At 37.9% G+C, this 25,732-nt stretch overlaps 1 protein-coding gene across 1 annotated transcript in view; it reads right to left on the reverse strand.

Moving 5' to 3' along the window:
- Nucleotides 1–25,732, reverse strand: part of LOC127436478 (anoctamin-1-like) — a 78,151-nt gene that overhangs the window by 32,297 nt on the left and 20,122 nt on the right. The window contains exons 14-17 of the mRNA XM_051690663.1: nt 25,566–25,652; nt 4,242–4,316; nt 3,892–4,093; nt 245–356 (exon numbers count right to left, since the gene is read on the reverse strand). Coding sequence (XP_051546623.1) covers nt 245–356; nt 3,892–4,093; nt 4,242–4,316; nt 25,566–25,652 — 476 coding nt within the window. The remainder of the gene's footprint in view (nt 1–244; nt 357–3,891; nt 4,094–4,241; nt 4,317–25,565; nt 25,653–25,732) is intronic.

Below are 25,732 nucleotides of genomic sequence, written 5' to 3' on the forward strand. Positions count from 1 at the left end.
CATATTGTGAGGGGGTGTGTATTTGTAACATTTGATGTAGCCCTTAATATTCTATTCTAGGCCTAGTTATACATACAGTATTAAGGCATAAAGATATGAGTTGATGTTGACTTAATTTCATGGGTTAGAAGTTATAAACTCTCAATCTAATTATTCAGATAGCGATGCCCCTGAAAATCAATTCTGTGGGGTAATTACTGCCCCTTAATGGAAAAGTTAAATTCTGACTCTGCTCTCCACCTACCTTCCTTTGAAGAAGGCCACATAGAAGATGGGTGCATAAGCATTCATGAACTTCAGGAGGAAAGCCTTCAGAATCAGACGCTCCTCAAAGTTTGTCTCTGTTTTCGGGATCTCTGAAGGTACATGAATGCAAATGCATTTGGGGTTAAGACATTTCAAACTGAGACAGATTAAATATTCATAAGCCTCCTTTGATGTTCAGAAATATAATAAAAAGGGACTGCTTGGATATTTCTTTCCGACACTTCACAACATCTGTTTCTATAGCTATTTCACTTTGGTGCGATTGAAGGTTGTGAAATGGAGCTCTTCAGAAGTGGTTTGTTTAATTTTGGGCTGCAAGGCATAAACTGAGCTGGGATTACATAGTTTTTCATGCTAAACCTTCATCTGCCAGGGTAGATTACTGGCTGTGCCACAATAACGTTGGCAATAAATTCACCATATTTCCATGAAACTGTACATTCATTCATTCATAGGGCTAACTAGGGAAAGCAATATATTCAGCTCTGAATTAGGGGTTTGGAAGTAGGTTAAAGTACCAGGGTGAGCCATACTCAGACTGACTGTATGTGGTCAGACTTTAAGAGTGAAAATCTATGTCTTATTCAGAAGGTGAAAACACATGCTTCCTTCTTTTCCTTCCTTCCCTACACATCCACAGAGACTCTCATTTATTAAAACATCTCAGTGATGGTTAACTGACAAGCAGAGTTTTCTCCAGTGCCCCTGCAGTAGCAGAGATGAGATCAATCAAACATTCATGTCATGTTAGTGTGGACAGGGTAAGAAGGGACATTGACAGTTGACAGTTTAAAAAGTTGACCAAAAGTGGCCTTTGAGATCTAGCTTTTTCACTGAATGTATGGCATTGAATGAGGCGGCGTATATTGCCATAAAAAGCAACAATGCAGTAACTATGCCAGAATTGAAATTGAGAAAAATGGCTTCAAATATGTATGATAGTCCAGCAAAATGTAAATTATAAAATAGTCTCACTTCGCATTCTCTGAATCAGGGTTGAGCCAAACCAGACTGTCACAGGATAGATCGTAGTCTAAAGTAGGGCTGGGTATTGATACAGATTTCCCAATTCCATTACCATTCACAAGCTCTCGATTATGATTTTGATTCAATTGTAATTGATCTGGCTATATTTTAGATATAATGTCCATTTTGCTTACATATGAAAGAAATTCTCTCTCTGCTGTTAATTATACAGGAGACTTTCTAACTAGGTACATTAAGAAAATATTAATTTTACAAATTATATTTTACCATATTTTTTTTATAATGTTGGTCATATTTTAGCTTTTTAAAAATGTACAAATTCATGTATTCCCATCAATAAATATGATGTGTTAAATTTCAAGTATTTACAAGTATATACATTGATTTGTAGAACACGTGCCAAAAATGGTACTTTCTCTTAAAGAGGCCCTATTATGCTTTTTGAGATTTTACCTTTCCTTTAGTGTGTAACATAGCTTTTACATGTGCATGTAAAAGGTCTGCAAAGTTACAAAGCACAAAGTCCATGCAAAAGGGAGTTATTCTCTCCCACAGACAGCACTGCTCAAGAACTACAAGAAATGGCTGGTTTGTAGTCCAGCCATTTCTTCCGTAAAGTATCTACGTCACTATGTAACACATTTGCATAATGCCCGCCTAAGGGCTGCTTTGGCCCACCCTCAAACAAACGTAGTTACAGCAGTGGCCAGGATGAGTTGGGTTCGTTTTGTTGCCATGTCGAGAAGACGCTGTTTTCTTCACTGCAAAAGCAAAACCTCTTTGTTTGGACTTTCAAAGGCAGTCAAATTGAAGTATCAGTGGTTAAAATTTATTTTATTATTTAGCAGTACAACCACAACCAATGCCGGATTTTCAAGTCAGTTACTCCTGAAAGATGGTGCAGTTCCCACTTTGTTGGGACAATCTGGCGCTTCAGGATCACAACCTGATTATTTGTGGATTTATCTGCTACCAAGAGTTCAAATGCGGAGTTTTGTGTTGTAGCTACGGTGTACACCCAGTGCACAGCTGTAGGCCTCTGCTAGCTAGTGTTATTGTGTTGAAATAGTTTTGCTAATCAGCTGCGGGCCCACTTTTACCTATAATTGTGTAGAATTATGCAGATTGTTTGTCATTCTTACTATCATGAACAGTGATCAAGTGTGGAGATGGATTTATTTTTACAAATGGTAATTTTACATCTGCAATCCACGATAGTACTCGGCTTACTTGCTATGTAATGTTATTGTTTTGGTAAGGGTTACCTATTCAGTGTAGGCCAGCTTTTACCTAAAACTGTGTAACAAAATGGTCGATCTCAAGAGTCTTTATCAGTGGTAAAGTGTGAAGGTTTACTCGTAATTATAAGCTGTAATGTTATGGCCACTATCCACGGTAGTCCACGGCTATCTTGCTCACTAACTCTCTAATACCCCCAGTAATGTCCAACCGGGAGTAAGCCTCTGTTCTCCTTTCATATCTCGGGTGAAAAAAGTTCGGCTACACCCATTCCAGAAAAAGATGACTAACTTAGATGCACTACGTGTCTTTTACTTGAAGCTTTGCTAGGTTCACAATAATCAACAGTGTACTTGTAAGAAAGCTACAAAATTAAAACGTATCATTGTGAAACGTCCTGCTCAAGTCGTGCTTGCGAAGGTGGTTTGGGTCGATCAGCTTGTTCTTCCAAACTTTCATTATTGGACTCATACTGGTACGGCAAAACCCGATGCCACTGTTACCATAGTTACAATAGTGTTTACAGAGCTGCTCACAAAGCCTCGGGAGCTGAAACTCCGTTATGGTAAGGGGCGTTACATTTCCAACACACACTCTACGTAGTTGACCAATCACAACAGACTAGGCCAGCTGACCAAACAGAGCAGACTGGGCTTTTCGAGGGGGGCTTTAAAGAGACAGGAGGTAAATCAGAGCGTTTGAGCCAGAGGAAGAAGAGCGGGAAAAGAAATGTACAGTATGAGAAAAATAATGCTAATTAAAGCATGTAAACCTGTTCCAGCAGACCCCCAAAATAAAATTATGAACCTGTAAATTAGCATAATATGGACTCTTTAAGATTACTGACTGAGTGTCTCTGTTTAGGTTGAGCGCATTTTAACGAGTAGTCGAATGGCTTATTTTCATATCCGTGCTATGCGTGATTAAATAGCATGTTTATTTTTATGTTGTTTTTGCTCAACAAGTTACTGTAAAGAACAGAAAGGATTTGAAGAGAGACATTATTCTATGACAAATGGATTGCTTAGATCGGTGGACACACATTACACGGAATGCTGCAAACCAAACTTTTACTCTCAATGTGCAGTGAAAGGATCTCAGTGCTGAACTTCTTCGCCAATATGCTACACAATAACTGGTAAGTGAAATCTGAAAACGTACCAGTTAGTGGCTAATCACAGACATATGCAAGTGATTTTATGCTCATTGTAGAGAGTTGCGCATAAAGGACAAGATCGATCTTGCAGTTTGAGAATCGATCTCAACATAGCGAAAGTGTTGTTTCTTTATCAGAAAATAAATATTTGTTCCTAGTCTAAAGCCTAGAAAATGCTTTGTTTAAATAATCTATAGATGATCCATATATTTATTTCGATGATGGTGGAAAAAAATACTCACCCAGTTCGGTGAGCCAGACAGCCACCATGCCGTAGATCTCATCTAGAATGAGAATGGCCACCAGATTAATGATGACAGCAGTGGCTGTGACAGTCACCCGCACGTTAGACTTGACCTCTGGATCTGGGCTCATTGCCATGAGAGCGGAGATAGTGATGCGGTAAATGATGACACTGAACACGGCAGAGCATGTCACACCAAACTAATGTGAGAGAGAGACCAGTAGCAGTGGAGGGGAAGTGAAAGAAAAGATTTTGGTGAAGCATAAACTTGAGCAAATGGTCTGATTTGTTAATAATTGTCCTTGTAAGCATGAATCCATTCCATCAAACAGGCGATCCACTGCTCACCATGAAGAGAATGGAGGAAATGTTGATTAGATACCCAGGCAGCCTGTCCCTCCATGTTAGCGTCTCATGTCCATGCTGTGAAGAGAAACAACAATTATACATTTGGTGAACTGGTTAGATGAGTGCTGTGTTAATATATTCCCTGTTGAAACAGGAAGTTTGGGTGGAACATATCGAAGGGCTCAACCCTTTTTCTAGGCTTTAGTTGCATCAGTATTTTTAATCTATTTTTCAGGAATAAAAAGACTTTACATTTTAAATCCATAGATCTGCTAAAAAAAAAAAGTTGTCAACTTTTAGATGTACACTAGCATATAGATGGTCTCAAAGCTAACACACGTGGACTAAAAGCCACAAAATATGTGTTGTTTTTGTTTTTATGGAAGCTTCTCTGCTCTAGTTTACTTTAGGTACTTTTCCAGTTACTTTTTTAGAATTAGCATGCGAGGAGGAGAAATTCGGCTGTCCTCTTGTAAAAACAAGTCAAGTCATTTTTATTTGTATAGCGCCTTTCACAACACACATCAAAGCAGCTTTACAGCGAATCATGCATTAAGAGAAAATGAAACCGTAATATCTATAAAGTCTTTGAGTCATCATTGTGTAGTTTGGTTAAATACAATTATGAAGTGTGTATAAAAATAAGTAATTAAATAATTAAGTAATTAAATGTATTTAGAAACCCAGTGAGCAAGCCGAAGGCGACTGTGGCAAGGAACACAAAACTCCATAAGGAATTTTGTGTTCCTTATTGGTTAATGGAGAAAAATAACCTTGGGAGAAACCAAGCTCACTGTGGGGGCCAACTACCCTCTGGCTAACAGCATGAATATAATGGCAATATTACTTATGTATAGTGCAAGTCATGGTTTAAAATTATTAAACTAAGAAAGTGTTAAGGGCCAGTGTTTAAACAAAGATTTTGTAAGAACTGTAAGATTAATGACTAATGTCTTTGAAGTTCATCCTGGATTAACTGCAGAAGTTCATATAGAAAAACACAACAACAATAAGGCCATTAACCCTGGCCTTCCACTAGTGTGAGTCCATTCCATACATTCACGTGATCATACCTTCAAAACATCCAGCCAACACTGAGAACCTGTCTGAGTGACCAAAATAACACGAATATTGCTCTTAATCCTTTCTCCCTCCTTTGCATTAGTATCAAACCACATCAAGCCAAAAACAACAACAATGGCCTGTACAACAGCAGCAGTGGAGTGAGGGTGGTCAGTTCCCATAGGGGAGAATCTTTCTTCATTGTGATGCTTAGGACAACTGACCAAGACATATGCTCCTCTGAAGAATACACCTTACATTACTGTCATGACAAACAAAAGAGGTTCAAATTCTTTTCTCAGGAAATTGCAAGGAAACGAATTAGCAGGCCACAGGAATGTTAAGATCTAGTGTGTATGCCTGTCAGGTTGTAAAAATATAATTACAAAAATATCATTACAAATCAAAAGTGTGTCCGAAATGCTGTGTGAGAACTTTTTTCTCAGAAGCAAGTACAAATAGTTTTAAATTCCATGGCTGCCTCTAAGGCAGCATCCTAACCGAAAAGGAACCGCATAACAAGTGACTGTTTTGAACCCTTTATAAGGAGCAACTCTGTTAACAGTCATTCATGTAACACACAAAAAAAGTCCTGGCAATATGATACATTCATTGCAATATAGAAGACTTGTTGAAAGTCTCGGTGTGCTTGGGATGCTCGGAAACAAGAAGGTAAAATGTCATGAATAAAAAGAAATTGAGATATTTAATATCTCTAAATAGTGTTTTAAATATTTCTTGTTTCTTTGTACTATAAAAGACATCATTACTGAGGCAAAAAAGCATGTGTGAAAAATCACAAACTTGGAGCAAATTTGGACCTGTCATTACAAAGACAGACTTTGCAGGCATCATGCAAATTGTCTGTTAATCATTGGCTAATGCTTCGAAAGGTCATCAGCAACAAAGTTTAAATAATTTTGAACTTTTAACACCGCTTTCAACTCTAGATGGAAGCATAACACTGACACTTCACTCCACAGACTTTAATGTATTTGGAAACGCTGATGCAAGTCATGTGGAAGCCCCTCAAAACAGTTGATTCTAGAAGAGTCTGAGGTTAGCATATTAAATATGCCAATATTGCTTGAAATACTTTGTGCTTAACTGACATTAAATATGGCATCTTCCTTTATGCTGTCTTCCATTAAAAACTTTATTGCAATGCGTTCTGAGGTTTATCTGCTTAATTAGAGTTTGGCCATTATTTGGCAGTTTGGAACAGCCTTTGCGTTGGGAGCACTGCATACTGTCTAGTTAGACTGCTCAGAGTTTAGAACAGAGCCCGTCTCTTAAATGTTTGATGAATAAAGATTTTGATGGTTTTGCAAGGCCCTGGTATGAAATGCTGTCAGTATATCAACACAAAAGTTCGAAAATATCCTACTTATGTAATTGGACTCAATAGGAGGCAAACACCACGACCTAGCACTCAGTAATACAGTGCATGACTAAACATATGCACCCACAAACTTGGAATGGCACAACACCCAGACTGTAACTAGGCACAGCCCTCAAGATGCTACAGCTTTAGGCTCTCCAGAATAACGAATGTCGGTCACGCAATGGTGTGCTAATCATGATCCACAGGCTTCGTTCACAAGCCCTCACCATATAATGAGAGCAGTTACTATGGGCCTGTGGTCTCACCAGTCGCCTACTCTTCATTTATATACATGACGTTATTTGGTGACAGGTTGTGTTACCCACTTAAATTGCAAACTGAGAGCAATCATGCTATGTGTGACAGTAACGCTGCAGCACAAATGTCAAAAGAGGCCAAGTTCACTGAAAGTCTCGCAGTACTTGGCACAGGGACAAGCTGTGACACCTGTACAAACAAATGGCACAGATATGCACACATGTAGTAAGTAGGCCAAAACGTAATGTGCATAATTTTTCACATTTTGTGTGCCGAATGTGGTGGAAAAATCTGTGATATTCTGTGAAATAAGTGTAGCTGAGAGTACTACACTCTTATTGGTAGCTTCAAGTGTTATTCAATATTCTGGCTAATTTCATAAACATGCAAGGGGTGGGAGGATATGTAAAATTTTATGAATGATGGGGGGGTTGAATTCTGCAGAAATCTGCAAAGCTTTCTGTGTATTTCTGTTCTGCACTGTAAACCCTAAAGTTGTCATTACTTTAAAAAATCAAGTTGTCTTAATTATTACTTGAAATGTCAGGTTTTGGACTCATAACTCAAATATTTAAGTTCATTGAACTTATTTTTCTTAAAAATCCATAGACTTAAGATTTGAAGTGTTAATATCTCAAACTACTGAGTACAAAATTGAGGCTATGGGGAATACCCACAATCCCTTGCTGCTTGAATTATGTTGCCTTTGTCAGAGGGAACAGATTGGGGAATTTAAATAATTGTTATTAAGGATTCATAGATGTTTTAGCTCTTTTATTGTATTATTTATGCTTTGTTGCAAATAGTTGTTTGGTGTAATGTCACCAGTAGGGTGATCTGTGTCTCTTTGGTCAAGTTGGACCCTGGTCACACTATCTCAGTTCTCTTTGTGCATGTGCAGCTAAAGTGCATACAAGCATTTCTGTAAAGAATTATTTAATAACTGACCTAGAATCAGTTTCATCTTTATTTTAGCTGCACTGTTGTTTGATCTAAAATTGAATCAATTCAATTAAAATGTACAACAGTAGAAACAATAATATTTAAATTCAAATCTGAGTTAAGTCTACTTGCATGTAGTTATCTCAACTTAAATAGTTAAGTTCCCTCTACTTGAAAACCAAGTTAATTGAACTTAAATACTCAAGTTTTGGGAGACCCCATTACTCAATGGAATTGAAGGAACGAGTTTACTCAATCAAATGAGTGCAATGAACTTATTAGGGTTTTCAGTGTGTGCATGCCTAGTAAGAAATAACTATAACAAAAGATGCCTGACAAAAGAATGCAGAGGAATGGCATTAACTATTTATGTAATCAACCACTAAATGAAAACTGTAAAACAGAAAGAGAGAGAGATAGAGAGCACAGTCGATTTTAAGTTTTAAATTATTTACCCTTTTTTAAATTGCAGACTCACTGTCAAAAATGCACATTAGTTCTGGTCAAACAAACACAAAAAGAAATAAGTGATCAAATTGGAGCATATAAAATATGCAAATTCATCTTATTCTTATAAGATACAAATAGGCCCAAGAGTAGTTTCTGCTAATAAATTTCTTTTTTCTCTCCTTGTATCATATCACTTAATTTATCTCACTTTAACAAAGTTGTAAGCGCCACACCTCAAAGTCCCTAAAGAGAAACTGCAATAGAGCGCAACCGTGCCCACCCACTTTTTTGGAAATTGTGAAATGTTGGCCCTGATTTTGAAAATATGACTGATCATGCAAAAAAACTGTCTTTTATTTAAGGTTAGTGATCATATGAAGCCATTTATTATCACATAGTTGTTTGGCTCCTTTTTAAATCATAATGACAACAGAAATCACCCAAATGGCACTGATCAAAAGTTTACATACCCTTGAATGTTTGGCCTTGTTACAGACACACAAGGTGATGCACACAGGTTTAAATGGCAATTAAAGGTTAATTTCCCACACCTGTGGCTTTTTAAATTGCAATTAATGTCTGTGTATAAATAGTCAATGAGTTTGTTAGCTCTCACGTGGATGCACTGAGCAGGCTAGATACTGAGCCATGGGGAGCAGAAAAGAACTGTCAAAAGACCTGCATAACAAGGTAATGGAACTTTATAAAGATGGAAAAGGGTATAAAAAGATATCCAAAGCCTTGAAAATGCCAGTCAGTACTGTTCAATCACTTATTAAGAAGTGGAAAATTCAGGGAGCTCTTGATACCAAGCCAAGGTCAGGTAGACCAAGAAAGATTTCAGCCACAACTGCCAGAAGAATTGTTCGGGATACAAAGAAAAACCCACAGGTAAACTCAGGAGAAATACAGGCTGCTCTGGAAAAAGATGGTGTGGTTGTTTCAAGGACCACAATATGACAATACTTGAACAAAAATTAGCTGCATGGTCAAGTTGCCAGAAAGAAGCCTTTACTGTGGCATTGCCACAAAAAAGCCCGGTTACAATATGCCCGACAACATCTTAACATGCCTCACAGCTTCTGGCACACTGTAATTTGGAGTGACAAGACCAAAATAGAGCTTTATGGTCACAACCATAAGCGCTATGTTTGGAGAGGGGTCAACAAGGCCTATAGTGAAAAGAATACCATCCCCACTGTGAAGCATGGTGGTGGCTCACTGATGTTTTGGGGGTGTGTGAGCTCTAAAGGCATGGGGAATCTTGTGAAAATTGATGGCAAGATGAATGCAGCATGTTATCAGAAAATACTGGCAGACAATTTGCATTCTTCTGCACGAAAGCTGCGCATGGGACGCTCTTGGACTTTCCAGCACGACAATGACCCTAAGCACAAGGCCAAGTTGACCTTCCAGTGGTTAAGGCAGAAAAAGGTGAAGGTTCTGGAGTGGCCATCACAGTCTCCTGACCTTAATATCATCGAGCCACTCTGGGGAGATCTCAAACGTGCGGTTCATGCAAGACGACCAAAGACTTTGCATGACCTGGAGGCATTTCGCCAAGACGAATGGGCAGCTATACCACCTGCAAGAATTTGGGGCCTCATAGACAACTATTACAAAAGACTGCACGCTGTCATTGATGCTAAAGGGGGCAATGTACAGTATTAAGAACTAAGGGTATGCAGACTTTTGAACAGGGGTCATTTAATTTTTTCATTGTTGCCATGTTTTGATTTATGATTGTGCCATTCTGTTATAACCTACAGTTGAATATGAATCCCATAAGAAATAAAATAAATGTGTTTTGCCTGCTCACTCATGTTTTCTTTAAAAATGGTACATATATTACCAATCCTCCAAGGGTATGCAAACTTTTGCACACAACTGTGTATATACATACACTATATTGCCAAAAGTATTCGCTCACCCATCCAAATAATTGAATTCAGGTGTTCCAATCACTTCCATGGCCACAGGTGTATAAAATGAAGCACCTAGGCATGCAGACTGCTTCTACAAACATTTGTGAAAGAATGGGCCACTCTCAGGAGCTCAGTGAATTCCAGCATGGTACTGTGATAGGATGCCACCTGTGCAACAAGTCCAGTCGTGAAATTTCCTCGCTACTAAATATTCCACAGTCAACTGTCAGTGGTATTATAACAAAGTGGAAGTGATTGGGAATGACAGCAACTCAGCCACGAAGCGGTAGGCCACGTAAAATGACAGAGCGGGGTCAGCGGATGCTGAGGCGCATAGTGCGCAGAGGTCGCCAACTTTCTGCAGAGTCAATCGCTACAGACCTCCAAAGTTCATGTGGCCTTCAGATTAGCTCAAGAACAGTGCGTAGAGAGCTTCATGGAATGGGTTTCCATGGCCGAGCAGCTGCATCCAAGCCATAAATCACCAAGTGCAATGCAAAGCGTTGGATGCAGTGGTGTAAAGCACGCCGCCACTGGACTCTAGAGCAGTGGAGACGTGTTCTCTGGAACGAATCACGCTTCTCCATCTGGCAATCTGATGGACGAGTCTGGGTTTGGCAGTTGCCAGGAGAACGGTACTTGTCTGACTGCATTGTGCCAACTGTGAAATTTGGTGGAGGGGGGATTATGGTGTGGGGTTGTTTTTCAGGAGCTGGGCTTGTCCCCTTAGTTCCAGTGAAAGGAACTCTGAATGCTTCAGCATACCAAGAGATTTTGGACAATTCCATGCTCCCAACTTTGTGGGAACAGTTTGGGGATGGCCCCTTCCTGTTCCAACATGACTGCACACCAGTGCACAAAGCAAGGTCCATAAAGACATGGATGAGCGAGTTTGGTGTGGAAGAACTTGACTGGCCTGCACAGAGTCCTGACCTCAACCCGACAGAGCACCTTTGTGATGAATTAGAGCGAAGACTGCGAGCCAGACCTTCTCGTCCAACATCAGTGTCTGACCTCACAAATGCGCTTCTGGAAGAATGGTCAAAAATTCCCAAAAACACACTCCTAAACCTTGTGGAAAGCCTTCCCAGAAGAGTTGAAGCTGTTATAGCTGCAAAGGGTGGGCCGACGTCATATTAAACCCTATGGATTAAGAATGGGATGTCACTTAAGTTCATATGCATCTAAAGGCAGATGAGCGAATACTTTTGCCAATATAGTGTATATGTGTGTGTGTGTATATATATATATATATATATACATATATACACACACATATACACACACACACACAGTGTATACACACACACACACACACACACACTATATATATAAATACAGGGCTGGCCCGTGGGGTTTTGGGGCCCTACGAGAGATCATGCATATGGGCCCCACTCCCCACTGGTGTAAAAACGTCATAGCACTGTAATTTGACGAGTGAAGAGAAAACTCACAAAAAATGACATTTTCCATAACTATAGTGTATAAATATTTATTAAGTGCAACATATTCAAATGTAATAACACATTTGTAGCTGAACTATATGTACAAATATTTAAACAGATTTAAACAAAGAAGAGTGCAAGTGAATGTCAATACAGTAATATGATAAACATTTTTTAAATATAACTAAACTAAAACTGAATAGATTAACATAAAACACAACCCCTCAATAAAATAACAAATATAATATAAAATAAAAAATATAAGTACTATTTACATAGACAACAGATCTTTTCAGAAAGGCTACAGATTGTTTCGATTTTTACTTTGCATGACTTCTTTGCTGCAAAGATGTCAATCACCTCATCATATGATACTGTCTCACATTTCATGGTTTACACTCAGAACAGCAAGTCCAGTTAAGCGCTCCTGGGCCATGGTGGATCTCAAGTATGTTTTGATTCATTTGAGCTTTGAAAAGCTTCTTTCTGCACTGGCTTTTGTAACAGGTAAGGTCAATGCAATTCGAAGAGCCGTCCAGAGATTGGGGTAAACATCTGTCAAGTGCTGGGAATAAATGACAGGATGCTTAGTAGGGTCATATTGGTTGAAGGCAGTTGTGGCAAGTTTGTCAACTCAAGATTAAGTTCCCTGTCTCTGATGTCAGCATCATTGTTTGTCGATAGAGCTTTACTAAGTGCCTCACACTGAGCTTCCAATTCACTGAGTGTCAGACTCTTAAAGTTGAGAAGCACACTGAACTTGTCACTGAGACTGACAAATCTTTCCTCAACAGATGATTTGGCAGAATCTACAATAGTGTAAAAGAATGTCACTTCTAACTTCTTTAATGCATCCATGAAGGCTTCATCATGAGCTTAATAGGCAAAGTGCCGTTTTGTGCTCCGCAGCCTTTTCTGATTTAGTGTGGCTTCCACATTTATGGCATCACAGATGTCTTTGGCTGTTGCTTGAGCTGCTGCAAAACCAGTGACTCTGTAGTCAGTGAGGTACCTCTGTGTTTTATTGAGCAGATCAACAGCTATGTCTAACTGCATATCAGGTGACTGCATAAGCTTGCTTACATGCTGGACAGATGAAAGAATGGCGTACCACACCACAGAGCAAATGGAGAAGCGGAATGAGCCCACTTCCTCTGCCAATGACTGAGCTTCAATTCTGATGTTTCCATCAGTGGACTTGTCCCTCACTTCCAAGAGAGCTTCCCTTTACCTCTGGGGCCTGATAACATAGAGCCTCTACACTTTTAATCCTACACTCCCACCTTGTTTCTGTCCAGCCCTTTACACTGATCTCAACATGTTTTTTTTTAAATATTGTCCACCTTTGAGGAGCTGCTGAAAAGAGACAGTGGATCTTTTGGAGGTATCCAAAATAACTAATTGTGTCTGAAGAGGCTTTGGCTGCATCAGCCAGAACTAAATTTATTGTGTGTTCACCACACAGCACAAAAAAAAGAGCACAAGGATTCTTCTCCAGCAGCCTTGCATGGACACCTTTGTGTTTCTCTTTCATATTTGCTCCATTGTCATAAGCTTGACCTCTGCAGTCATCAAATAGCAGATTGTGTTCTTCCATCTTTTCAAGTATGAGCTTTGACAAACTTTCCCCAGTGGTTGCTTCAGCCGCAAGGAAACCAATGAAATGCCCCTTGATCTCCGGCATGTCATTGAAAATTACTGTTCGTATGATAACAGACATTTGTTCCTGGTGACTTACATAAGGGTTGCAATCCAGTATGATGGAAAAGTATTTGGCAGCTTTTATGTCTGTCACTATTGTTTCTATTACTTTGCCACTCATTGCTGCAGTTAGCTCATTCTGAATGGTCTTCCCCAAGTAATGTGGCTGGTTGCCAGCAGCAATTTCTACCCTTGCAATATGTTGTTGCATTACAGGATCGAATTTAGCAAGGAGTTCCACCTCTTTTAAAAAGTGACCATTGTTCGGCTGATTCAGTATGTCACTTGATCCTCTCAATGCCAGGTTTCTGCATGCAAGAGTCTGGATGATGGCCACTAAGCAGGTTAGAACCTCCCTCCAACACCTCTTCTCAAACTCTAGTAGTGACATTTCCTGCATGTCTATAGTTTTCCCCTTTTGAGCTATTCTAACTCCTTCCATGCTGCCAAATGTTTAGTGTGTTCAAGAGAGTTCTCATGGATCTTTAAGATTGTGCATTTTTCCAGTCATCTACTCCTCTTCTGACTAGGTTGTACTCTTTTACAGAAAACCGTTTACAGCAAAAGCAAAAGAGTGCATTGCTTTTTGAGGAATAGCTTAACCAGCTTCTCCTAATTTTCTCACCATTCACCAAGGTCCTGTAAAAGTAGTGGTGGTGGCATGATCTGCCATCTTCTCTTTTGGGAAATATATAGTCAGAATTTGGTTGCATTTGGACCTCTGTTTACTAAATCAGTTCTAATTGCATCTGATAAAACAGAGGGCCAGTCAGCTGGGTCAAGTGGTGGAGCTTGCATGACTTGAGCTGAAACAAATGCAGCAGGTGGCTCAGTTGGAATAGTCTTTGTAACTTGGGAATCTGATGGATGGGATTCTGAAGACTGAGGTTCTGCCACAGGATCAGTAGATGGCCCTTAAATGTTAAATATAAATTAACAGAATTAATTAACCATTAATTTGTGCCATATAAAATAATACAACCAGTGTTTTATATCAAAGTGCAAACTAAATAACATTATATCCCTCACCAGCAGCACTATGAGAAAATTCAGATGTAAACTTAGAGGGAGATGGACATCATTGTCATTTACCAAAACAGAAGTACTAATTCTTCACCATACCTTTACTTTGAGCTTGCTCTTCTTCCTCTGCTTTTCTCTTCTTCCTTTTTTCAGCTCCAGAAAGATACCGTTTGGATGCCATATCTACCACAACTTCACTAGAATCTCTCATTCTTTCTTTTTTCTATTCAGTTAATTAAAATTAATTGCATCTTTCGATGTAAGGTGTAACGAGACGTTATGATGTTATGAGATACTACACTACCCACAATCCTGAGGGACAATATCCAAATCAGCGAAGTTGATATTACCATAGAGATGAGAATATAGGGAACTTTCCAAGCAAGCAACAGACTTACATTTTTGACAGAACACTTTTTCTGTCATTCAAAAATGCTACATAGGCATTAGCTAAGATGATAAAATATTATTTGATTTTTCACTTTTCTGTCGAACGAGAGCATTTTAGAAAAATAGTGTGGAATCTGTAGATGCGAATATTGTGAAAATTACGGTATTCGAGTTCTCAGCAATACATTGCAGTATGAATAAATTATGAAAAGTGCTGTGCTACTGTGTATTTTTCTAATGTTTTCTTATTTTATTTATACTGTTTTGTATTAACTGTCATTTTCATGAATTGTCATGTGTTCGTTATTCAGAGCTCATCGTTTTATATAATGAGGGTGGGTTATTTAGTTCTCACCGTTTTTGTGATTTGCATGTTAAATAATCAGGTCCATGTGTGCCTATTGATAAATTTACCACACACGATTTCACACTCAACGCTCTACTGCATCAATGATTTGGTCTCGCGGGGCCCTATCTGGCAAGACTGGGCCCCAGGCGACTGCCTGTATCGCCTATAGGACTATAATTTGTCATTTACTTAATTTTGCATAATATGGACTATTTAAAGTATTTACATTGATTTGTAGAATATTGGCAAAAGTGGTACTGTTGCTTTAAGAATAGTGGCAGTTCAGCGAGCGTCACGGAAGTGTTTTGGTTGAGCGCAATTTAACAATAGCTTCTTTACCTCATTCGTGCTGTGTGATTAGAATGAAATGTTTATTTTTAAATGTGTATTTTTTGTTTTTGATCAACAACTGACTAAAGAACATTAAGGATAGTACAAGAGACATTATTCAATGACAAGTAGATTGCGTGGATGTTGCCTTTGGACACTGTATACGAAACAAGTCAAACCAAACATTTACCTTCAACATGCAGTGAAGGGATCTCATTGCTTAACTTCTTTGCCACTATACTGCTTAATCACTGGTGAGTAAAATCTGAAGATTTACCAGCCAGTGGCTAATCACAGATATTTTTAGTCATATAGCGCAAAGTTTGTTCACATATATGAGTTATATATGCGCATTGTAAAGAGTTGTCGCACAGAGTAAAAATTATTGTGATTCAAGAATCGAAATGAAGAAATGAAAAAAATCCATAGTTTTTACCCAGGCGTACACACGGTTGGATGACACACAACCCCTCCAATGGGCCCACGCTAAGTCCTTTGGGAAATTAGTGACAAGATCACCAATGTGGGGATTTCCTCCACGGCCATATGTCGCTCTGGAGAGATGCCGTTTACACATTGACATCACTGTATACTCCCCGTTCTCTGACGCTAACCACTACACTGTAAGCCATGAGGAACCGGAACCATGTCAGCGCCCACACTAGCCACCCAGAACATGTAGCTGTGTTCCTGCGTGTCACATACAAAGCTTTATCCAATGCAAAAACAGTACAGGAAGGATTGCATTTGTTTTCAATATACACACAGTCTCCTGGTGAATTTCTCAAGCTGGTGAACTGCCAAAACAACTTATGTGGTCTTTATGAGTGAAGAAAGAGCCAGAGATCTTTTACGAGTGGCTTGACAGAAGATTTTCTTTTGGCCGTCGGGTACAGAAGGGAATAATCTGATGTGAGCCCCATCTGACAGATTTTAAATCCCTTTAAAACACTCTCATCTCCTTCCAACTCCAAGAGACCACCAAACCAGGATTAAACACAATGAAATGCACACATTTCGATCAGTGGTGATATTTCTAATAAATGGTCTGTGGAGGAGTACAGAGGGCTGTAGATTAAGTATTGAATGGATGACATTTAAAGACAAATGACAAATTCAATTATGTAACATCATGTATTAAAGCTCTCAGACTTCCTGCTCAGACCTTGATATGATCATGATGATCAGATAATAATAAAATCAAAAATCCTCCATCATGACGGTCACAAGGCCACACAGAGAGCTTTAAACTTTTGAGTCCAGAGTTCAAAACAGCCAGTTACGATCATGATAAACATTGAGATTATGCACTAATGTATATGAAACTACAATAAACCTTTAGCAGAGAAGATGCACACTTGTTTTGCCAGTCAGACTAGAGTATATCTGCGTCAGACAACCACTGTGTATCAAATGATCCAATTCGGGATAGTGTACAGTAATCACAGCTAGTTATATTATGTCTTGTTCAGGACAGGGGGGTCTAAATCTGAAAACTGAAATTGGAAAAACGCAAGGGTTTGCGATAGTGACACCATTGTGCAACCAAAAGTTGAGAAAATAGTCACAAAGCAACAAGTGTTCCTTTTTTTCATTTTTTATTTATTATAATATCGTTTTTGGATGAAAATGTCTGTATTTCATCATTTGTTCAATTTTACTCTGACTAAAATGGCATATAATTTTAGTCTAAAACAAATAACATTTTAGGTGACAATATGCAAAATGACAAAAGCATGTCAAACTGTAACAGACCCAGCTTTAATCAATGGACCCTTTTCACAGACTGTGATGATGCATTTCTGCCTTATTTAGCACCCTGGATGGAATTAGTTAAAAAAAAAAACAAAAAAAAACAAGTTACCACAAATGCGATGAGGTTTCTAACAGCTGCTGAAAGTATCCATCGCTCTCAATTTTTTTTTTTTCTTCATTTGGAAAGTTATGGAAAAATATATAGTGCCATTTTTCTTTTGAATTTGGAGCAAATGTATACCATTCACTTCCATTCACTGCTATCAAAGTTTCCCCTATAATCATTTACTTCCGTGTTCCAAACCCCGAAAGTGTAAAAAAACGGTCCATTCAAACATTTTTGAAATATGCATAAACATTTAATTATTTAAACTCCTATCAAACATTTTAAAATTCTGTCATCATTTACTCACTCTCATGCCATCCCAGATGTGAATGACTTTCTTTCATCTGCTGAACACAAGTGAAAAGTTTTAGAAAAATATCTCATCTCTGTAGGTCCATAAGTGAAGCAAGTGAATGGTGACCAGAACTATGAAGGTCCAAAAGGTACATAAAGTAAGCATAAAAATAATCCATACGACTCCAGTGGTTAAATCTATATCTTTAGAAGCGATATGATAAGTGTGAGTGAGAAACAGATATTATACGATATTTAAGTACTTTTTTCCTATAAATCTCCAACTTTGACAAGCCCCAATCAACAGGTGCCTGAATGTGAAATTGAATGTAACTTTCACACCAGAATTTGGAAGAGAAAGTGTAGATTATCAGTAAAAAAGTGCTCAAATATTGATCTATTTCTCACCCACACCTATCATATCGCTTCTGAAGGCATTGATTTAAACACTGGAGTCATTTGGATTACTTTTATGCAGACTTTATGTACCTTTTGGACCTTCGAAGTTCTGGTCACCATTCACTTGCTTCACTTATGGAGCTACAGAGATTAAATATTCTTAAAATATGAATTTGTGTTCTGCTGAAGAAAGAAAATCATACACACATGGGATGGAACGAGGGTGAGTAATAATTTATTATTAAAATTAGAATTTTAAATTTTAGGTGAACTATGCCTTTAACACTGGCTGCAACACACACTGACACAAGTGTCAATTGACCAAAGGAAATTTTGGAGAGGCGAGTCCAATTGTGTTTTTGGAAATCTGATTTGCTGTATTGATTTCAAACTGACCTGGCTTTTTCTACACCTTCAAAACCCATTTTACACATCTATAACACACTCCGTCAGAGTGTTCTCTGGCATGCAAGCGCCTTTAAAACCTGACCATAGAAAAAAGTTTTTTAATACAAATTCTGAAGTAGAAAACAAAACATATTAATAAGTTGGTTTATTGGTGAAACACTTTATATTTCCCTCATAGGACAGATCCACACTTTCACAGAGGAGAAAGCAGTCACCCTCCAAATCAAACTCTCTTTTCCTTACATTGATTCTAGAGGCGATGAAAATATTAAGCTGTCTAAAATTAGCCATGCAGGGGTGTGTTGCATTTCATTAACAAACGTATCTAATGTGTCCTAAAGATAGTTGCCAAGATGACATAGTTTTGTGATAAAGGCTTTTAAAGAGGCAAAGATAAGAGCAAACCCAACCGAGCGTACAAGGGAAGGGGGTTTGAGTGTCCCATGTCTCCATGGAGATGTGAGGACTAGGTTAATTCAAAGGTTTGGCACTCAGCCCAGCATGGAAGAACATTTACATTCACTCCCTTGCCTGGAGTCTAGTGCTCTCTGCTGGCCATCCTGTGTAACTCAAGCAAACAAAAAGGTTAGATGTGCAGAGAAGAGTTAAGAAAACTGCACAGAATCAAATTGCCATCTTCTAAAATTGGCACGGCAAGTATTCATCTGGTCTGTCTCTTTTAATCTCTCACAGAAACCGTCACAACCAAAAAAGTAAACGTTCCACTTGGAGCATTGGATAAACATATTCAACAGCTCTTGTGTTAAGAGAAATAAGCAGTCACATTCTTAAAAATCCATATAACTCCCTGACCTCTATAACTTTCATCAGCCACAGGCTTTGCAGTCATCCTGAACCACACAAACAAACACACAGAATGTGGTCCTCATGTGCATCTCTTAAATGAGTGCCTCTCATAATAATACTGCCTCTATGCTAATTATTAGTTTATTCAGATGGTTTTGGGGTCTTTTGGCAATACAAATGAGCAGTGTGAAATTGAGAGAGGTCTGACTGTGGGCCTTGGGTCTTCCAACTGCATCTACTACAACATTGCTTCCAGAAAGTGGTCAGAAACACATCAGAATCAAATCGCACCCGATGACTCTTCCTTATTTGGTTGATGGTGATATTCTCGATTAAAGACTGAACAACAGTGGCATGGTTTAATAGGTTATTGCCTGTTTATCCTGTAGGGTATATTACCCACATAAGAATCGCCTTGTTTACAGCTTCTGAGGGTGACAAGAAATGCAATTATCTAGCTTTTAATATCTGACATATTTAAGACCAAGCTTAGAATATATAGTTTTGATTTAAGATTCTTTATAACATCTAGGTCAGGACTGACCATGGGCCATCTAGGACAGAGTTGCTAAACCTAATAATGAGAAACAGCCCCATATTGCAGGAGACAGATAAATCTGCGACTTTTGGACAGAAAGACAAAAAAGGCCCAATATAGGCTACAAATTAGGTCAGGGGTTACTAAAATCTGACCTCAGAAAGTATCCAACATCAAGCCTTTTTCTGTATAAGTGTTAATAAGGGATATAAATAAATGATGAAAACAGACAAAATTAATGTTAACCACTAATATCAGCAAAATCAAATAGATCCAATTCAATGGCACGCAATTGAAAGATACTAAGACAAAACACCTTTTTTAACCATTCACTCAATATGGTATTCTGTAGGTCATTATTAAACAAAATAACTTCCTTTTTAATGCTATACCAAACTGAAATCCTTGCCAAGCGAGACTACTGACTATTGGTTTTGACTGTCTACTTCAGAGTTTATTTTGGCCCAAAGTAACCCAATTAGAACATCTGACTGCAATGTAAACACTGTTATTTTTCATGGCGTTTAGGGCAAGCACATCTAAAATTGGATATAACGTATGCACAAAACAGGTGTGCTCAATAATATTTTGTTCACTTGCTACTGAATGCCACTAAAAAACTGAATATCTTTTGATGCCATTAACCATGCAATCTTTGGCAAATCCAGTGACTATTTCTTTTGTGTAATGTAATATTCATTGTAGCAGCCTAGTGCCTTAAAAACAGCTTTATTTCCCAGAGGATGGATAAAAAAAATAAAAAAGAAACAGTGTATCCTGACTCTGGAAATTGCAAAAAAACCACCCAATCAGATTGGAGCTTGCAATTTTGAGAAAAAGGACTAAGACTACTCTAAACCTAATACAAAATCACCTTCAAAAGTCTCTTTTAAACCATTAATAATTAATGTCCACATTAAAGTCATGTTCAAACACAGTGTTGTCAGTTTAACCACATATAAGGCTGTGAAAACCCTCTGTCAATCCAGACCTGATTTTAAACCAGGATTAATGTTCTCCAGACTGTGGGTCACCATGAGAGGTTTAAGAAGCTTTTACCACTAACACAGTTAGTCTAGTAACAACACACAAACATACACACAGAAACGAGGCTATAGATTCCAGTGTATCTGTTACCTGCCATGTCATGTTGCAGCTAATTAGTTTTAATTCACTGGGCTAATTTGCCCAATTACACTTCATGCATGCAAGTACCCTAGGCCAGTGTTTCCCAACCACTGTGCCGCGATTGTCAGATGTGCCGTGGAAAATTATCAAATTACACAAAATATATCAGGGCTACAGGCTGCGACTAAATAACAATTTTTTCCTAACAGTGCAATTCAACTTTGCAAGAGGTTGCACTGATGCGACTACAATGTTGGCCAACTCTCTGATTGTGCATTGTCGTTTTTTTGTTGCATATGAGAAATGTCAAACGGCAAACGTTCCAAACACGAAAGGAAACAGCTCTACCTGGATCAGTCAGCGCGGCTCAAGGCTCAATGGACAAATAAGCACAGAGCATGTGTGTTTACACGTAGACCATTCTCGAGCTCTCATCCGTGCAGATCGTGGATTCTGTATTGATTATTAGTTTAAACCCATAATGTGTCAATGATTAAACTTTTTTCTTTCAATCCACGCATCACAAATATTAAACAATATTTACTATGAACTTATATCAATATATTGGGGTAGTGAGGGAATATCCCCCCCAATGTCTTGAAAAGGAAAACTATCAACAATGGTTATGTGGGATAGTGGGATACAGGTGTGACGTGGGATTTTTTATTAATTAAAAGTGTGCCATGGCAGAAAAAAGGTTGGGAAACACTGCCCTAGTCAAAAGGATGGCAATCATGAAGCCAGGTCCTGCATTTGGCAAACTAAACGCTAAATATCTGAGATTCACGTCTCACCTACTGTATGTGCAGAAGGAACAAATGAGAACTTCTGGAAAAAACATACTTATTTACTGTGAAGAATCTTTTTATAGAAAGTAATCTGATACAGTGGGAACCAAATGTCTGACACTGCTTCTACAATGCCTCGTTATAATTAATAATAAGAGCTGAACAATTTGACAGGAAAGTTTAATTGAAAAATTGACATGAATTTCAAGATTTCTTATTGTTTGGTATGTCCTCTTTTGGCTTAAAGGAATGTTCTGGGTTCAATACAAGTCAAGCTTAATAGAAAGCATTTGTGGCAAAATGTTAATTCCCATAAAAAAAATATTATTTCGACTTGTCCCTCATTTATTTGAAAAAAACAAAAACAATTGCAGTTACAGTTAGCGGCTTACAGTGTAAGTGAATGGGGCCAGTCCATAAATGTTAAAATACACATTGTTTCAAAAGTATAGCCACAAGACAAACATTATACAAGTTAATATGATTTTAGTGTAATAAAATCGCTTACAAACCTCATCTATGCAAAGTTACATCCAAAATTACAACTTCATTGCCATGATGATATAACGCTGGTCAGCCCTGTAAGTGATTTTATCACACTAAAATCATGTTCACATGTATAATATTTACATTTTGTGGTGATATTTTTTAAACTGAGAGTATTTTGATGTTTATGTACTGGCCCCATTCACTTCCATTGTAAGTGCCTTACTTTAACTGTGATTTATTTATTTATTTTTTAAATAAACAAAGAAAGATCATAAAATATTTTCTGGGGTCAATCAACATTATTTTAAAAATGCTAACATGATCAATGTTGACATGATCATGATTAATATTAATATGATCAATGTTTCAAATTTGCTAATTTTATTAGTGACCAAGAAATTTGCATTTATTTGTTTGAATTTAAAAAAAATCCTAAAACTCTGTTTATTTTCATGTTTAAATTAAATTTTGAATCCCAGATTTTCAAAGTGGACATTTGGCCTGGACTGTCTTTACTATTAGGACATAGTACATGGGATGAGTGTCTTGACCTTAGGTAAAAAATGGATGGTAACTTGACATTAGCCAAAATGTTTAATGTACTGTTATCAACACAGACACCTGAACTGGGGGGGAGCAAACTGGGCTGGTTGTGACATCATCACAACAAAATTCCACAGTCAATATGGCCAATTTATACTAGACCAGCTTCCAACATTGTCAAATCACGGTGACTGACTACACTGTAAAAAGAATCCTGTTGTTTTTACAAAAAAAAAAAAAAAAAAAAAAAAACTGGCAGCTGTGGTTGCCAGATTATGTAAAAAATACAGTATAAATTTAAACAACTTTACAGAACAACCTGTATATTTTACAGTTTAAAAGTGTTGTAATTTACATGACCACGATGGCACTGTAAAAAAAAAAAGTATATTAAATTTACTGTAAAAAGAAAAACGTCATAAACTTGATATTAACCTTCTGAAACTGTAAAAACCTGCTTTTTACTTTATAAGGTATTGTTAATCACCGTACAAACTAAGAAGAGTACACGATGACATGAAGTTCTCCAATAATGGCTCTTCCAGGAGCAATGACCAATAAACATGTAGAGATAGTGTTCAGTGTCACTCACACAAACACAACACCATCAGTGTAACACATGTGAAATTAAAATAATGCAGTAAACATTAAATAAACTACTGACTGAAGAGTTAAGGGTTAAAGTTATTTTCTCATCCCCAATAATAGGATAAAAAAGCAATATTGTTCATTATCCTACTTCGTCTAATTCTGCTGACTTTAAGACTGATCTTCGATATCAATCTTGTCTTACTGTGAATTAAGTCAAATCTTCCTCTTGAAAGAAGAATAACCCACATAGGTTTTAAAACCTGTTATTTAACTTGATAACATTGTGAAAACAGTAAATGGGCATTCTACGACATATAAGTTATATAATGCAAGTTATAACTACTTACATTAACATCTGGACTTGTGTATACCGGAACATCTCCTTATGGTTCAACACGCGTCTACAAACAACATAGAATTGCAGTGACAGCTAGCCAGCACGCCTTCATCCAGTTTCATTCATTTCTGGCTTTTTTTATTCAGGTTCCGGGGCTGTAGATCAGTGGTTAGCTGAATCGATCAGATCTGCATTTTTTTACTTTTCTTGGTGCGAAGGGCAAAATGGCAAGTTTACCTATTTAAATTAATATCAGATGCTAAAACTACATCGAATTATAGTCCTTACCAGGATTATACTTTAACGTCTGTTGTTGTTAATGCTTGAGGACTTGATATTAGCTGTTGTCATTGCATAATTAATTAGGTACATCTCTGCAGGTTATGGGGCCTGTTTGGGGGTGTTATTAATTAACATTTAAAAGTTATTGGGGGTTATAGCTATGTTTTAAGTTCCGTTTAATGTTAATTATGTTGTTTTATGTTATGACGTGTTTATTTTTTCGTTACCCTGGGTGAGATTAGAGTTCCTTTGAGTTAGGTGTGATACTGTTTGAGACAATGATGGACATTGTAAAGCATTTTGGAGCTTTGACAAATGATTCAATTGTTTTGGTAAATGAAAAGGTTCTGGCTCCCTGGTCATCAGCTTTAAAAGTCAGGTGAATGTGAAACCAACATGCCAAACTCTGCCAAACTGAGGTGCGGACAAAACCATCAAATTGTATAAGCCTGAAATGCTCCGTCTTGTCCCAAGAGGATTACAGCAGTGAGAGAAGGGCGTATGGCTCATGACTATGACCTCAAAGTGACCACCCCACACCAGCATCCACCCAGCTGAGCCCCACTGACAGACACATGGGCCATTTACAAATTAAAGAAGGCTCAAATACTCTCACCAAAGGTGTGTGTCCACGTGTGCACGTGTGTGAATGGGCTGCAAGTCAAACTTTCTAAGTTATTGACAGGAAATGGTAATGGGATAGCAGAAGGAAGCATAGACAGCGATATCACAGTGACATCATTTCGACATCGCTTTTGGTCAAAAATCTCACGTAAAAAGAATTTTCAAAGTGAAGGCAGAGCTGGTTTACTAGGTCATCTCATCTTTCAGGGGTCACATTGCAGTTCAAAGGGATAGTTCACTCGAAAATTAAAAATCTGTCATTTACTCACCCTCATGTATGCTGTTAATTTTGTGGGCGAAATAATACGGTTGAGGCTGTCTACACTGGAAGCGTCAAAGTACACATTCTAAATGACATGCAGAACGCATAGACCAATCAGCTGTGAGCTTGAAGATTTCAGCAATGGTTTAATGGGTGAATAACCTGTGTCCTACTTTATTTTCAATTGAAATCCATTGGCGTAAACATTAACTTGTTATATCAGCCTAATTATTGTTGTAATGTTACTGTTGATAAAACTGCATATACATGCTGTTAGAAACAAAAGGTTAGTAGACCAGAGACTGGCAACATCATTAGTTGGCTTTAATAGTCAGACGTTTTTAAGTATTAAACAAACAAAAATAATTGCAGAAAGATTCACACATGATATTTGTTAAGTAAAATCATTTTTATTTCAGATGGACGGGATAATAAAGTGGCTGGAGTAGATTTGCAGCACGTGTACAAAAGAACATTCTTCAACATTGCTTCTTTTGTTTTCCATGGGGAAAATAAACAACATGAGGGCGAGTAAATAATGACAGATTTGTCACTTTTGGCTGAAATTTTTCTTTAACAAAGACAAGAAATTATATAGGAGAGCATGTAGGAAAGAGGCGACACAAGCAGGTGGAAACAAGACTCTGGAGAAATAAGAGGTGTGAGAGAGAGAGAGAGAGAGAGAGAGAGAGAGAGAGAGAGAGAAGCATTTACCGGATTCCCAGCAGCCATGGCTGAAAGTAACCTCTGTCTCCATTTGTCCTTGCCCAGCTCCCCGCTCTCTTCCACACCTCTCTCAGACTGGAACACACAGATCCTAACCATCAAACAATCGCTAACAACACTAACATCCTCTAGCCAGCAATGCAAATCAGACAGAA

The sequence above is a fragment of the Myxocyprinus asiaticus genome, chromosome 47 (genome assembly GCF_019703515.2).
Source record: "Myxocyprinus asiaticus isolate MX2 ecotype Aquarium Trade chromosome 47, UBuf_Myxa_2, whole genome shotgun sequence".
Lineage (NCBI taxonomy): Eukaryota > Metazoa > Chordata > Actinopteri > Cypriniformes > Catostomidae > Myxocyprinus > Myxocyprinus asiaticus.